General features: G+C 45.8%; 1 protein-coding gene across 2 annotated transcripts in view; it reads right to left on the bottom strand.

Annotated features, from left to right (window-relative positions):
* Positions 1-14659, bottom strand: part of CACNA1C (calcium voltage-gated channel subunit alpha1 C) — a 692837-nt gene that overhangs the window by 86771 nt on the left and 591407 nt on the right. For both annotated transcript variants that reach the window (XM_023735710.1, XM_004381214.3), the window contains exons 22-28: positions 14418-14505; positions 13565-13672; positions 11249-11301; positions 10777-10923; positions 9181-9382; positions 7272-7430; positions 6485-6595 (exon numbers count right to left, since the gene is read on the bottom strand). In XM_023735710.1, the coding sequence (XP_023591478.1) occupies positions 6485-6595; positions 7272-7430; positions 9181-9382; positions 10777-10923; positions 11249-11301; positions 13565-13672; positions 14418-14505 (868 nt within the window). The remainder of the gene's footprint in view (positions 1-6484; positions 6596-7271; positions 7431-9180; positions 9383-10776; positions 10924-11248; positions 11302-13564; positions 13673-14417; positions 14506-14659) is intronic.

Here is a 14659-nt window from a genome sequence, read left to right as displayed (position 1 = left end):
CCAAAGATCCCCACCTTGGCAGGGCCTGTGTCCACATATATCAGGGCCAACAGTCATTCCCAAGAACAAAGACCATTCCTAAGAACAACACAGTATGTGGTGAAAAGATTGTTCTGAAGGCCATTGGAAGCCATGTGATGACCAGTAGCTCACATTAGAAATAGAGGAAGCCTGCCTTCATGCATAGAGTGTCCAAGGCCAGCAACACCATCTCTCAGGCTCAGAGACTGCCGAGATGTAGAGCAGACTGGTCCTACTCAAGAATTCCATGGTGCTGACCATCAAGAGGACCATTCAGGAGTCCCCTGGTTCTTCCTTGTCGCAGATCAGCTGTTGCTCACATGGGTGAGACCTGAGCAAGGCCAGGTGCTGTGGGAAGTGGTCCCAACAAAGACAGTGCATTTGATCCTTCATGGTCCTGTGCAGCTCTGATTCTGGTAGCCTCTCATTAACCAGGCTGCCTGCTAGTTATGACTCATCCCTAGTTCTGAGCCGAGGGAAACTCTGAGGGGCCCATTGATGCAGTCTTCAGGGCAACAGGCTAAGAGATAGAGAAGCCTGGCTCCTTGTCAGCATCTGCCATTGCTGCAACCTCACCCTCTTTCTGCCTCTCTGCTCTCTAAGAAGCCACGGCTCCATTGTCTTCATATCCTCTATCCTGAAAGATAATGTTGGCCTCAAAAAAGACCTTCAAGCAGGGAAAATACAGTGGCAGCCGAATTATTGCCCCGTTGTTAACTGACATTCTGTAAGTATTGGCTAAATTCTCTGTGGTTGGGGGCAGGCTGAAGGAGTCATGGCTCCAGATAACTTAGGTGACTTGCTATGAGGCATACTGGGGCCTAGCAATAGAAGCCAGTGGGCGGGGTGAGGCTGCTGGCAGAGCTGGAGCTGGGGAAATGACATGGCTGGAAGGCTAACCTCCACTTTGGAGGTGGTATCAAGGCTATTAGGTAGCAAGTCCCTGGCCAGCAACTGGGATGTATAAAGGCAAGGTTCTGTACTTCTAGGGTAAGGCTCAGACAAGAATAAGGTAGAGGATTAGGGATCTCAGATTTCAGTTTCACTGGGGCACTAAAATGTTTATCAGGACACCCAGTCAGAAGTCCAATGGACTGGGAGAAGAGTAGCTGAGTGTCCCAGGGCCCACCATAGGCACACCTTTTATCGGGCCTAGAGCAGCAAGACTAATTCCAGACCATACCTGGGAGTGGGAACTTCTAAAGCACCCCTGCCTCAGTTACGATCAGTTCAGGAACTGAATGGGAAAGAATCTGCAGGGGAAGGGCCTTAGCACTTGCCCCTGACAAGGCCTGAAGAAATCTAGGGATGACTGGGAGAACGAACAGGGGGGTAAAAAAGCCAAAACCTGTTGCCACTGAGTCGATTCTAACTCATAGTGACCCACAGAACTGCCCCACAGGGTTTCCAAGGAGTAGCTGGTGGATTCAAACTTCTGACCTTTTAGTTAGCAACTGAGCTCTTAACACCGTGCCAACAGGGCTCCAACAGAGTCAGGAGAAAATCCACACTGGGACTGGAGATCCTAGGGCAAGAGATTGTCTTATCTCACCAGGAGGGGTGCCCCTATTTGAGTCCAGCAGAAAATTACCAGCTGGAGAAAGGGTAGAGTGGGTGAGATAAACCATCTGGTTTAACGGAAGCCAGAGCAGCTGTGCTGAAGAAGCCAAGGCAGGTAGATAGAGGATACTAGATACTGGAAATGTCATGGAGAAGAAGCCTGGTTCACTCTGAGACACATGGGGTTGCCATGAGTTGGAATCAACTCAACCACTAGCCACTGTAGCTATTTAAATACAAACTAATTAAATAAAATTAAATTCAATTACTCAGTTGCACTAGCTACATTTCAAGGGCTCAATAGCCACAGATATAGAACATTTTCATTTATTGTAAAGGTTCTATTGGATGGTGCTGGTCTATTGGCTTCCCTTCATCTCTTAGGTTTGAAATGCCTTTGGGCCCTAACATGTCCTGCAACATGAAAGTGTGCCCTGTGGCATCGGTTGCTATTATTCAAGAAAGCTGCGGCGAGGAGGGTCAGTGAGTGTTTTCACTTTGGTTCCTTTCTCCTCTCTGGACTATTTTCAGGCTGGGAGAAATCTAAAAAGGGAAGCAAGTCTTTGATCACAGAGAGCTGCCAGGGTCAAATCTCCTCCAGCTTCCTCCCACTGGAGAAGATGCTAAGAAGCAGAGTACTGGCTATTTCCTGAGTGGGCAGCAGCCCAACAAGGATGCCTCTAGCCAAGGTGAATGAGGTAAGTCTAGAAATAGCAGTCCATGTTATCATCCTTCCATGACCCATATGGAAGATAGGGAAGAGAGTAGTTAGGAACCTGTCCTTTGGGGTAAGGTTCAACCTTCTTGGGCAGACCACTTCTGCTGGGGAGGAGAAGCCTGTAGCCCCTCCTCTAGCTCTCCCTCCCCTCACGGCCCTTGCTGAGACATCATCAGTAGCAGGTTCCAGGCAACTAACGTTCCTCCTGGTACTGAAACCTCTAGTAGGCAGTAGAGTAGCTGTGATTGACCTTGTTGCCAGAACCGTATTCCTGCACCCCCCATCTATGGTGGTGCTAAATGTATTGAAACCTTGGGACTACCGAGGGTCATCCTACTGGCCATAAAGGATTTGCTATGTGGCTCCCTTTTCTCCTGCCAACCCTCACCTTGGGTAAAGTTCAATTTGGACTTTAATCGAGATTGTGTTGAATCTGTGGGTCAGTCTGAGAAGAAATAACACCTCTACAATATCGAATCATCCAATTCATGAACACTATATGTCTCTCCATTTATTAGGTTTTCTTTAATTCCTCTCTATTAAAAATTTATAGTTTTCTCTGTAGGGATCTCACATATTTTTGGCTAGATTTATTCCTAGGCATTGAATATTTTTCAATGCTGACTATAAAGGATATCTTATTTTTTTATTTTCTGTCTTTGCTGATAAAATCAGTTCATGATAAGAGGACAATTCAGCTATGTACTTACTCTCAGACCATGCCAACCAAAATTTTTTTATGCTGACCAACTTGGTTCTACACAATCATGTAGGACCCAGGTAGCATCGAGTTATCTCCCAATTATTTTTCCAACTTCTAAGGAAGGAATTTCCTCTATCTTGCTGTTAGGTGTTCAAATTTATACTACTGTTACCTATCCCATTCTTTTTGAACCATCACCACAGATCCCTGAGGTTTTGGTGGGGAGTTGAATTTCTCTAAGCTGGCTTTATTCACCCCTTTTATGTTTGGAGCAGGGTGTGAATTCAAAAAGTGGGGAAACTGTATTTAGGGTCAGGATTTACTTGAGTAAATTCATTTTCCATGGAGTGGTGAGGAGATGGATAGACATGAAGACATTGGGAACATCAATTACCATGAAGACAATGGAAGAATGAAACCAGAGTACCACCAATCAACCAACCAACCAGCCAACCAGTCACAGAGACTAAGAGGATAGAGAAAAAAATTCAAGCACTAGCTAACTTCTCCCTGGCTAGGATTAATGTCAATCTTCCATATCCTTGCTGCTTAACTGTTCTTTTACAGCTAATGCTTGGAACTGCAAGCTCATTTATATCATATATAAACAATCATGCTAATGAAATAATTGTGAGATATGAAAGCTGTTGTGTACTTTTTTAGGTCACTGTCAGAAGCTACTGGTTCTTGGACCAGATCCAGCTAGATATTTCTACCAGAGTTGCAAATAGTTTCTGGTTTGGTTTTGTGTCTGAAATTTTTTGGGATGTTGCTCTTTAGAAGTGAGGATGGTGAGTCTTTGTCTCACTTACTTTGTGCGTGTTATCAGAAGAGACCAGTTCCTGGAGAAGGATATCATGCTTGGTAAAGTAGAGGGTCAGAAAAAAAGAGGAAGACCCTCAACCAAATGGATTGACACAATGGCTGCAACAATGGGCTAAAACATAGCAACGATTGTGAAGATGGTGCAGGACCATCTCCTGTTGTACATAGGGTTGCTATGTTTCTTTCTGTTGTACATAGGGTTGCTATGAGTTGGAATTGACTCTATCGCACCTAGCAACAACAACACAACAACAACATTCCTGAATGAAGAAAATAGCCTAATGAGAATCCAGGCAACTCTGCTCCTTCAATGTCCCTTCCAATTGGTCAACCTTCTTTGGCCACCCAGAGCCAATGAACTTTACCTCTCTATTGCCAGAAGTCCCTTCAGGGGTATTCATGGAACAGAGCCATTTTCCTTTCTCTTTATATCACAGATTACCCTGGAGGGCATGAAATGCAAATAGCCCCAGGATGGCTCTCTTCTTTTTTTGGGAAAAGTCTTTCTAAATTTACCCAGTCTTCTCATCATAGAAAACTAGGGATTAAGAAAACTAGGAGGGAGTTTAAGGTTTAGACCATCACAGCTAGTTACTTGGTAGGAATTGGATTGTCCCTGGAGCTTCAGGATTTAGGTGGAGTGTCCTTCAGGCTGAGTCCCCTGGAGGTGCCAGTTTCATTTACTTCCTAAGGTAGGTTTGCCTAATAAATCTCTTGTGTTCATAAGCCATGATTCAGAAAGTCCACTGCAGGGCTCTGCAGACTGCATCAGACATCATCAGAAACACATCTGAGTCAATTGTGGAATGACTCAAGGCTTTGAAATATTTAAACCATATGTCTCATAAAACTGGATGAAAATGGTGCCAGTTTCCCTACTGAGAGGCTGTCATCTGAGAAGAAGCCCAACTCGGCAATGATTCTTCATTCCCAGCTTCACCCAGTCATGTTGCTGTGGGTGGTGAACCTGTCAGTACTCTTGGGCCATGTGGCTTGGAATGGTACCACATTTGGGCAGAGATACTTGGGCCCTGCAGAAGTTGGCCAGGGCAGTTCGGTGGTCCTCTCTAGGCCAGGACAAAATGTACATCCCTAAATGGTACTGGGTTTTGAAATGAGAGAGAAAGAGTATATTTGCTGCTCCGGATGGGGTAGGAAAACACCATTATTATCACCAAATGATGTTCTTTAGAGTCTTATGCTCTGAAAATTAGCCAGGATCCCTAGGCATTCTTTATGAGTGAGAGGAAGAATCAGCATGCAAGAATATTATCTGTCTTATCTTTTAAGTCCATCAAAACTGGTTTCTCTATTTCTGAAAAGTACCCAGTAGAGCACTAGACATGGAAAGATGCTTGGTAACTGCTTGGTGTGGTAGAAAATAGATCAGCTATAAAGTCAGTAGTGCTAGATTCTAACCCCAGTTCTGCCACTTAGAAGTGGTATAATTAATATTGGGCACTTAATTGCTCTGAGCCTCACTTCCCTTATCCTAAAATGGGGATGTGAATACCTATTTTATGGAGTGTTTCAGGATTACATGCAATGATGTATATATAGCCCATGGTAGGTTATCAAGAAATCTTAGCTGAATATTAATTCAAAAAAGAAGATGGATATGCTAGTCAATTAACATGGATTCAACAGCCAAGGAGCAATGTTTCCTTTCTCCTGCCAGCAATTAATACTGCTAGTAAAGGAGGGAAAGAGAAGTTTCTGAAAGCTGCAGAGATTTTCTCAAGTCTGTAACTGCAAAATTCTCCTAGAACCAACCCTTTTCTTCTGATCATTCCCCCAAAGTATTTTAGTAGCCAGGGGAGACACTGTACGCTGTTAAACCCTCCTTCAGAAGTGGCGTTCCATGTTGTGAATTCCGGGCCAATGGATGCCAGTGATCCTGACCTGTCTACGGAGCCCAGTGATGGAAGGTACTGTTCAAACCAGTCTGCTGCTCCATTATCCAGGACTATGAGGTGGAGCTGGTTGGGGAGGGCACAGATAATCCAAATTGACAGGTAATCCAATCTTTCCTACCCTGTCTCATTCAGCCAATGGTTCTGATCTTCCCTCCCAATGTTTTGTTTTGTTTTTTTCTAGAAGCACTTACAAAGAGCAAAGCATAGAAATTTACAGGTAACTTCTCTTCCTGTGCTGGAGGGTGCAAGGGAGCAGTGAAGTAGCCTCTGAATCCAGAACACTGAAACCTGAGCAAATTCAGCCCCAGCTGAATTTTTTACATGAGGTTGGTCTTTGTAAATGATGAGATTGGGTAGGGCGCCGCAGATGCCTGAGTGGGTCTCGGGGATTGGGCCTGGAGAGGTTTGGTTTGCCAGTCTGTGGGCATAGTTTCCTCTAGATTATGGACTGTGGGATGGGCCAGAGACAGGGTGGGAAGTGAGAGGAGAAGGACCATCATCTGCCTCTCCTAGAAGGAGAGGCTCACTCAGGGAGGAATCAGCTTCCTGTGCATCCCAGCTATGGTCCAGACCCTGAGTTGAGATTCTGCTTCAAGGAGTTGGCCTGGTTCAACAACTCTCGGCAGGTTGAGGTCCTTTCACTGATTATTTCTGCCCCTCACTCTCCTTCCTTCAATACTTTCATTCCTGCCTCCCCTTCGTCTCCATCCTCCAGCACCTTCAATTTAATGAGAGGCCTACCTTGGGTTTGAAGGCAATGAGCTTCAGGATCATCTCCACAGTGAAGAGGCCAGTGAAGAGCATGTTGAGGATGTTCATGGCGATTTTGAACAGGCAGCTCTGACCGTAGTGCTGAGGGGACGGGCAGATCCCCAAGGAGTGGGGAAGAGAGAAACCATAAAAACGAGGTTGGGATATCCCGATTCCTCTCCACCCTCTACCTTCTGTTCAGCCTTCCCAGAGGCCCTCATCTCAGAGATCTTCCTTCAAACAAACCCCTGGCAGGGCCTCTACCTCTCATGGGCAGTCAGGTGGACTCAGGGTCCTACAAGTTCTTTCCTTCTTTGCCATCTCTGAAAATGAAGGTTGGCTGAGTTTTGTGTTCCTTCTTTGATTGGTTGGGACAACTTTATGGAGACTCCTGGCACTCAAGAGACCTCTAGCACAAGCTGGCCTCCCTGAAGACAGGTGGATATAGAACCAATCTCCACACCTCATGCTTTACTGACAATAATGCACACTTAAAGCTCACTCTCTCTGTTCTCCATTCCTTCCCTCTCTCTGTTTTATCAACCTAGGGTGCTACAGATTCTTTCAAAGGTCCCAGAGAGGAGCTCATCCTTGAGAAGGGACATTTGCCTTTCTCCAACAGGGAGAAGGGGCCATCTCTTCTTCTCTTTCTGCCTCCCTTGGCTGCTGGGGACAGGACAAACCAGAGAGGATAATGTAGCTCTTTTACACTTCATATCCTCCCATAGCATTCTCCCCATGGAAGCATCTTTGGACCAGTGCTCTCCCTTGGACTGACCTGCATGGCCAAGCAGATGGTGTTGAGCAGGATGAGGACGAACATCAGGTACTCAAAGTAGGTGGAGTTCACCACGTACCACACTTTGTACTGGTGCTGGTTCTTGGGGATGTATCTCCGCAGGGGCCGGGCCTTGAGGGCGTATTCTACGCACTGTCGCTGGAGGGAGGCAGTAGGAGAGGTGGGGATGGGAAGAGAGTGGGGTTAGCTACCTGGGTGATACTATGGGGGATGACAGAGGAGGGTGGGATGTAGATGAAACTACACACCCTGGGGATAGGGGTCTCAGGAAGTCAGAGAAATAATCTACTGCTCTAGCTCACTGACAGGTTTGAGATGTTATTTGGAAAAATATGTGATTTTCCATCACTCCCTTAATCAAGGAGAGAATTCCTTCTAGTCAAGTCTCCTTATTTAAATTGTAGGCAAGGTCTACATGTGTCTCTTTTTCTTCCAACCCACTAATGCCTGGCAGAGTGCTTAGCACTTAGGCAGCATTTAATAAATACTTACTGATGGACTGATAGTTGGTTTTCTCATTGATTATATCCAATGCCACAGACTCTTTGGAACACTTCTCTCCTCAATTTTTCTTTCCTGTCCTAAATCAATCCACAAGGAGAAGAGGAAAAGCCTTCTGTTCTTTCTGTCTCCCTTGGCAGAAGGCACAGCTCTTGATAGGGCATAAGATTTTAGGCTGACTAGATTCTTGGGACTCTAGCACAGACCCAGTTCATTTCTCTGTACCAAATCAGGAATCTGGGAGTCACTCCAGCCTCTTCTTTTTACCCTCAGCCTCCATATCCAATCTCTAAGCCTTACTGATTTTACCTCCTTCTACTCTTTTCCATCTCTAATAGTACAGACCTGATGCAGGGTCTACTCATCTCTCATCTACACTATTACATTGCTCCTGTTTCCTGTTTCCTGCCTTACTTCCAATGCAAAGTCCACACAGCAGCCAGGATGATGAGTCTACACCTAAGATGCTGACATCAAAACCCATGAGGTGATCAACCAGCCTGGATGGGGTAGAGATGAACTTTGTGTCATGCTCCTTCCATTAGCAGTCCTCTGGTCACTCAGAACAGGGATGTCCCCATCAGTCTTCTCATCAGGAACCTAGCTGGCCTCAGTGACCACACCCTACACCCAACCCTAACAGCTTCATTCCTCACTAACGGGAGTTCCCAGCTCTTTTTCTGAGAAGCAGGGATTTCATAGCCTAACAGAACATTACCATATTGCCCCTACTTAAATCTTGTTCCTGCCCCCACCTCATGCATATCTATGTGTGTTTTCCTTAAGAAAACATTTAAGAGTGGTTTTCTAAAGCTGCTCTTTTTCCCATCCCATCCCAAAAGCTCTCACCCTCACTTGGCTCCAGTTTCTTTCCTCTTTATCAACTGTGCCAACATACCCAGGCACCTTCTAACTTGTCAACTTCTACAGAGGGCATAAGATTTTTTCACAGACCCTATCATACCCGTTGCTGTCGAGTCGATTCCGACTCATAGCAACCCTACAGGACACAGCAGAACTGCCCCATAGTGTTTCCAAGGAGCGGCTGGGAGATTCGAACTGCTGACTTTTTGGTTAGCAGCCAAACACTTAACCACTGAGCTACCAGGATCTCCTTAAGTAGTGCTTAATCAATACTTGTTGGATGAATACATTTGCCAAATTTGGGATTTCCAGGGATTTGCACTGCTTTTGCACAGGCTACTCAGGAAGACGGAGAGCCCTCTGCTCGTTGAGGAGTGGACAGATGATCTTAGTATCTGTATTGACCTCTTCCCTAACTATAGCCTCTCCTTTGGGTGGGCCACAGTTGCCAACTGCTGTCATTCCTTATGTGGGCCCTGCTTCCCTCCTCACCTCCTTGCTCCTCTCCTTCCTAGGAAGCTACCTGGTTCTTGTCCAGCTCACAGTTCTTGTACTCCTGCTCCCCCTGCTCCTGGAAGGTGACGATGACGAAACCCACGAAGATGTTCATCATGAAGAAGGCAATGATGATGATGTAGATAATGAAAAAGATAGAGATCTCCACGCGGTAGTTGTAGATGGGGCCCTTGTCTTCCGTGTGGGAGTCGATGGAGCGGTACAGCAGCCTGGAGGAGGAGACAGGCCCCACAGAGGGAACTGGAGAAGCAGTGTCACCTCTGTGGAATGATGGCACTGCTGCTCCTAGGAGTCCCTGGATTCAGGGTTACTGGAGATAGCTCTAGGCTAGGATTCAGAAGATCTGGGTTCAAGTCCCAGCTCTGCTACTTACTGGCCGTGTGACCTTGAGCCAATCACTTAACCTCTTTGAGTCTTAGATTCTTCATCTGGAAAATAGAGACAGTAACTCCTGACTTTCCTGCCTTGCAGGATAGTTGGTATATGAAGGAGTTTTGAAACTGTCAAAAACTACTTAAATGTAACATGAGTCATGGACATTGACTTCAAATATTGATAATATTGATAAAATTGAAACAACTTTGCAAACTGGCATGGACTCAGAGGAGGTTAGAGTGCACATAAAATAAATCTATTTGAGAGCAAACATCAATTTAGATAAAAACACTTCCATGACCCATGTTCATTCAGACTATCAACAATATTTTGGCTTTATACTTTCGCAGTTTACACATGTGTGCTACTCATTTAAGCCAGAGCGATGTGCCCCATTACACTTGTTATTCTCCTCAGGCAGGGATTACTTCCTCTACTTCCTTTGTCACTCTCCACAGTGCTTAGCTGTGCTTTAGGTGTCATCTGTATTTCACCACATAATAATAACTACTTTCATCTAAGTTCCATGCACTGTTGTTGACTTAGAAATATTTAGAGTTTTCTGAATTTTGAGATTATAATTTCACTGGAACAAATACTGGGGGTAAGCAGGTGTCTATACAAAAATATAACGGGCACCTGATGGACAATCTGCATGGTAGAGGTGACACTAACCAGGTTGGTTTTTTGGTGTGCTTCTGCAGAGGACCTTAGACACAAGTTTTCATCCCTTCCTTACTTTCCACTGCAAATACAGACAAGGCTCTCTATAAGGAGACTAGGACAGAATCTAATAAAACAGAGATACTTCAGTCATCTTTATCCACATTGAGTGCATATTGAGAGTGGTAATCTTGCATCCTGTGGTGATGAAAGGGCCCACAACTGGGAAAACTCTTCCCGTATCCCACTCCCAGATGTCACGTGTGTAATGACAGAGACCCGTATTATTATGGCTCACACCGAGGTGAGAAGGAGGCCTAAAAGAAGCTCAGTTTTGTTGGGCATTTCTAAAATGTTGACATCTTCTAGAAGAAGAAGAATCTATGTTTTAACAGTGACCATGAACTACAGGTTGTTCTAGAAACACCCTCAGTGCCTGGGGAGGACACAGGTATGACCTCTGGGAAGGGGTGAGGGACATTAACACAACTTGGGAAATGGGTGGGAGGCCAATGACTTGACCCTCTAATATCAGGTTGGGTAAGGCCTTGGTTTGCATACTCACTCTGGCCACCCTTCAAAAGTGGAGACAGTGAAGAGGGCCATCATAGCCACCAGAACATTGTCAAAGTCAAACTTGCTGTTCTCCCAACTGCGGGGCTGGATGATGGGATGGTCAACCTCCCCATCCTTGTACGTGATGTAGTTACCCCTGAGAGAGGAGAGAAAGAGTTCATTCTGGGGTCTCCAACCTCCCTTCACACCTGGCCCAACAATGACTCCCAGCATGCTGGGTGGGTTGGGACTGGTTAGGTTTAAACCCCACAGTTTTAGCCACTGGGAAGAGCTTCATGGGTAGAACCTTTAGGAATAGATAATGTTACATGTCTCGTCAAAGGGACAAGATTGCATATAAGTAAAAGTCCAGTAGCCACTGTTGTTTGAGAAGGAATGGGCAGCCCGTCCTCTCATGCCAAGTCACCAGCCTCCCAGAGTTAATCAGCCTTGGTGCTGGCTGTCCTCCAGCCTGTACTCACTTGCATTCTGCCTCAGTTTGCTTGGAACTATCTGAACAGGTGTAGAGCTTTCCCTGGAAGACAGAAGAACAAAACGATTGGAGATGTCCATTAATCAATGAATGAATTAAAAAAAAAAAACGATTAGTGAGCATCTATATAACCCAGCAATGTGCTTGGGATTGTGGGATAAAAAGCTTAAGGAGCGCAGAATCTAGTTGGGGAAGACATAACTCACATATATAAAGCAGTCAATGAATGAAGACACTCAATGCTGCAAGTACCACTGGGATTAAAAAAAGGGAGCACCAATCCAGGACAGTTGGCATCTCTAGGAAGGTCTTGTGAGGAGGGTGTAAGAGCAGCTGGCTTGGAGGGATGAATTACGTGGGAGGAAGTCTGTGGAAGGTTATATGGAGGGAGATGAGGTAGGAGAACAGCAGAACTAAAAAGATAAGGCAGAAAACAGCAGAAATCAAGGAGGACGGCAGCTGATTGTAGCTGAGGGGCCTGGCCAGTGGGAGATAACCTGGACAGATGCAGGGTCCCAAAAGCTAGGTGGAGAAAGGTGGACTTGATGCTGTTGATAACAGGGAACTGCTGTAGATTTTAAGTAGGTGACTGACTTAGAGGTTTCAGAGCATGGAAGCCTCTCTCCCTTTCTTGCTAGAAGAAAGGGCAGGGACCAAAAGGGCAGGCAAAGCTGAGACGGGGAGGAATCTTTGGCCTGGTGGGGCAAAGCCTTCTTCCAGGCTACTCCCTCCTGTGTCTGGGAAGCCGAGTGTAGGGCTGTGGTTGGAGGCTACTCTCCTATTTTTGTTGTATCTCCAGTTCCTCTCTGTTATGGATTGAATTGTGTCCCCCAAACAGGTATGTTGAAGTCCTAACCCCTGCACTAGTGAATATGACCTTGTTTAGAGAAATAGGGTTTTTCTTTGCAGATACTGTCAGTGAAGTTAATGAAGTCATACCAGAGTAGGGCAAATCCTAATCCTAACCCTTTCTGAATGGCATTTCATAGAAAAGAAGGCCAGACATAGAAACAGAGACACACACAGGGGGAAGACAGATGCCATATAACGACACAGCCAGATGCATACCATAAGTAGCAAAGGAACACCAAGGATTGCCTGCAGCCACCAAAACTAGAAAAGAGGCATGAAACAGTTCCTCTCTCAAACCCCCTAGATAGAATTGACATGACTGACACCCTGATTTGGACTTTTTGCCTCCAGAACTGTGAGACAATAAAATTATTGTCCTTTAAGGCCACTTAGTAATCATCAATGCATATTGATTGCATGTTTCATTAATTTCAGACTGTAGAAGTTGGTAAAAATTTTCAATTTCTTCACCTTTGGCATTAGTGGTTGGTGAGGAAATTTGAATAATAGTCATATTAACTGGTCTTCCTTGTAGGCATAAGGATATTATCCTACCATTGACAGCATCGTGCTTCAGGATAGATCAATGAAATGTTCTTTTTGACGATGAACATAATGCCATTCCTCTTCAACTTGTCATTCCTGGCATAGTAGGCCATATGACTGTCTGAATCAAAATGGCCAATACCAGTCCATTTCAGCTCACTAATGCCTAGGATATCGATCTTTATGCATTCCATTTCATTTTTGATGACTTTCAATTTTCCTACATTCATACTTCGTACATTCCACGTTCCAATAATTAACGGATGTTTGCAGCTGTTTCTTCTCATTTTGAGTCATTCCACATCAGCAGATGAAGGTCCCGAAAGCTTGACTCCATCCACATCATTAAGGTCAACTCTACTTTGAGGAGGCAAATCTTCCCCAGTTGTATGTGAGTGCCTTCCAACCTGAGGGGCTCATCTTTCAGCCCTATATCAGACAATGTTGCGTTGCTATTCATAAGGTTTTCACTGGCCGATTTTTTTCAGAAGTAGACTGCCAGGTCCTTCTTCCTAGTCTGTCTTAGTCTGAAAGCTCTGCTGAAACCTGTCCACCATGGGTGACCCTGCTGGCATTTGAAATACCAGTGGCACAGCTTCTAGCATCATAGCAACACGCAAACCACCACAGTATGACAAACTGACAGATGAGACTGACACAGTGGCTGCAGCAATGGACTCAAACATAGCAGCAACTGTGAGGATGGCACAGGACCGGGCGGTGTTTTGTTCTGTTGTACATAGGGTCGTTATGAGTAGGAATCGACTCGAAGGCACCAACAACAACACAAAGCCACCCACTTTGTGGTATTTTTGTTATGGCAGCCCTAGGAAACCAAGACACCTTCCCTGGGAGTGTTGATGGGAGGGGAAGGAAGCAGAACCACAAATCAGAGCCAAGACTTTACCTTGAAGAGCTGGACCCCGATGCAGGCGAACATGAACTGCAGCAGCGTGGTGACAATCACGATGTTCCCGATGGTCCGGATGGCAACAAACACACACTGAACCACATGCTGCAGTGGGAAGAGGGTCAGGGGAAGGGGACATGGCTTCACGAGGTGCCTGCAGCCTCAGCCTCCTCTGGCCAAGCCATGAGCCTCTCTGGGGAGGCAACCCCTTTGCCACAAGTGGAGGAGATCAGGCTCAAAAAAAGCAAAATAAGTTTCCCAGAGTCACACGTTGAGTGAGCAATGGAAGCCAATGAACTCAAAGGTCCCCCACCGGAATCCGGGGTGGAAAGGAGGAGTGTGCTGTCACTGTATGGGGAGAGCAATTAGGGTCACATAACAATGTATGTATAAATTTTTGTATGGGAGACTATCTTGAAATGTAAACCTCATCTAAACTACAACAATGAAAAAAAAAAAAGTCCCCCACTGGACTTTAGGTGACAACAGGGATAAAGAACCCTGCTAATTTCCTATTTTTGCAGTAGGGATGTAGGAATAGTTCCTCTGTTCAACGTGGGGCACCAGGTTTGTGTGAGGGTCTCCCCTTTGCATTTTACTAGGGGCTCAGGTTCTAAATGGCTGCTGCCTCTGTCATTATTCTGTTCAGCATGGAATCAGGACTTGAGTGGGACCAGAAGTGTAGGCAGGCAGAGTCCAGGCTCCAACATGGCAGCCTGACCACTATCTCCTCCCTGAAGCCCACCCCTCACCTCTACTGAGTTCCACTAACGAACTGAGTAGCTGATGCTTGTTGGCCCTGTGGGTGGCTCCCTGGCCAGGCTCAGGCCCAGGCCCACCTTTCTCTCACCTTTAGCCCCTTGGCCCTGTTGATGGCCCTCAGGGGCCTGAGTACTCGCAGAACTCTCAGGATCTTCACAACGTTGATTGCGCTGGACCTGGGACGGAGACAGGGCAGGGTTGTAAGCCTTTCCTATTTTTAGTGGAGCAGGAAAGAGTGTGGTGAGGGGGTGCCCTGACAGGGCTATTCCAAGGAAAACTTGAGAAACTATAAAGTCTGTTTAGGGCTTTTCCACCCTGGAACCATCCTCT

This window comes from Trichechus manatus, unplaced genomic scaffold, assembly GCF_000243295.1.
Source record: "Trichechus manatus latirostris isolate Lorelei unplaced genomic scaffold, TriManLat1.0 scaffold00081, whole genome shotgun sequence".
Lineage (NCBI taxonomy): Eukaryota > Metazoa > Chordata > Mammalia > Sirenia > Trichechidae > Trichechus > Trichechus manatus.
This window is presented reverse-complemented; position numbering and strand designations above follow the sequence as displayed.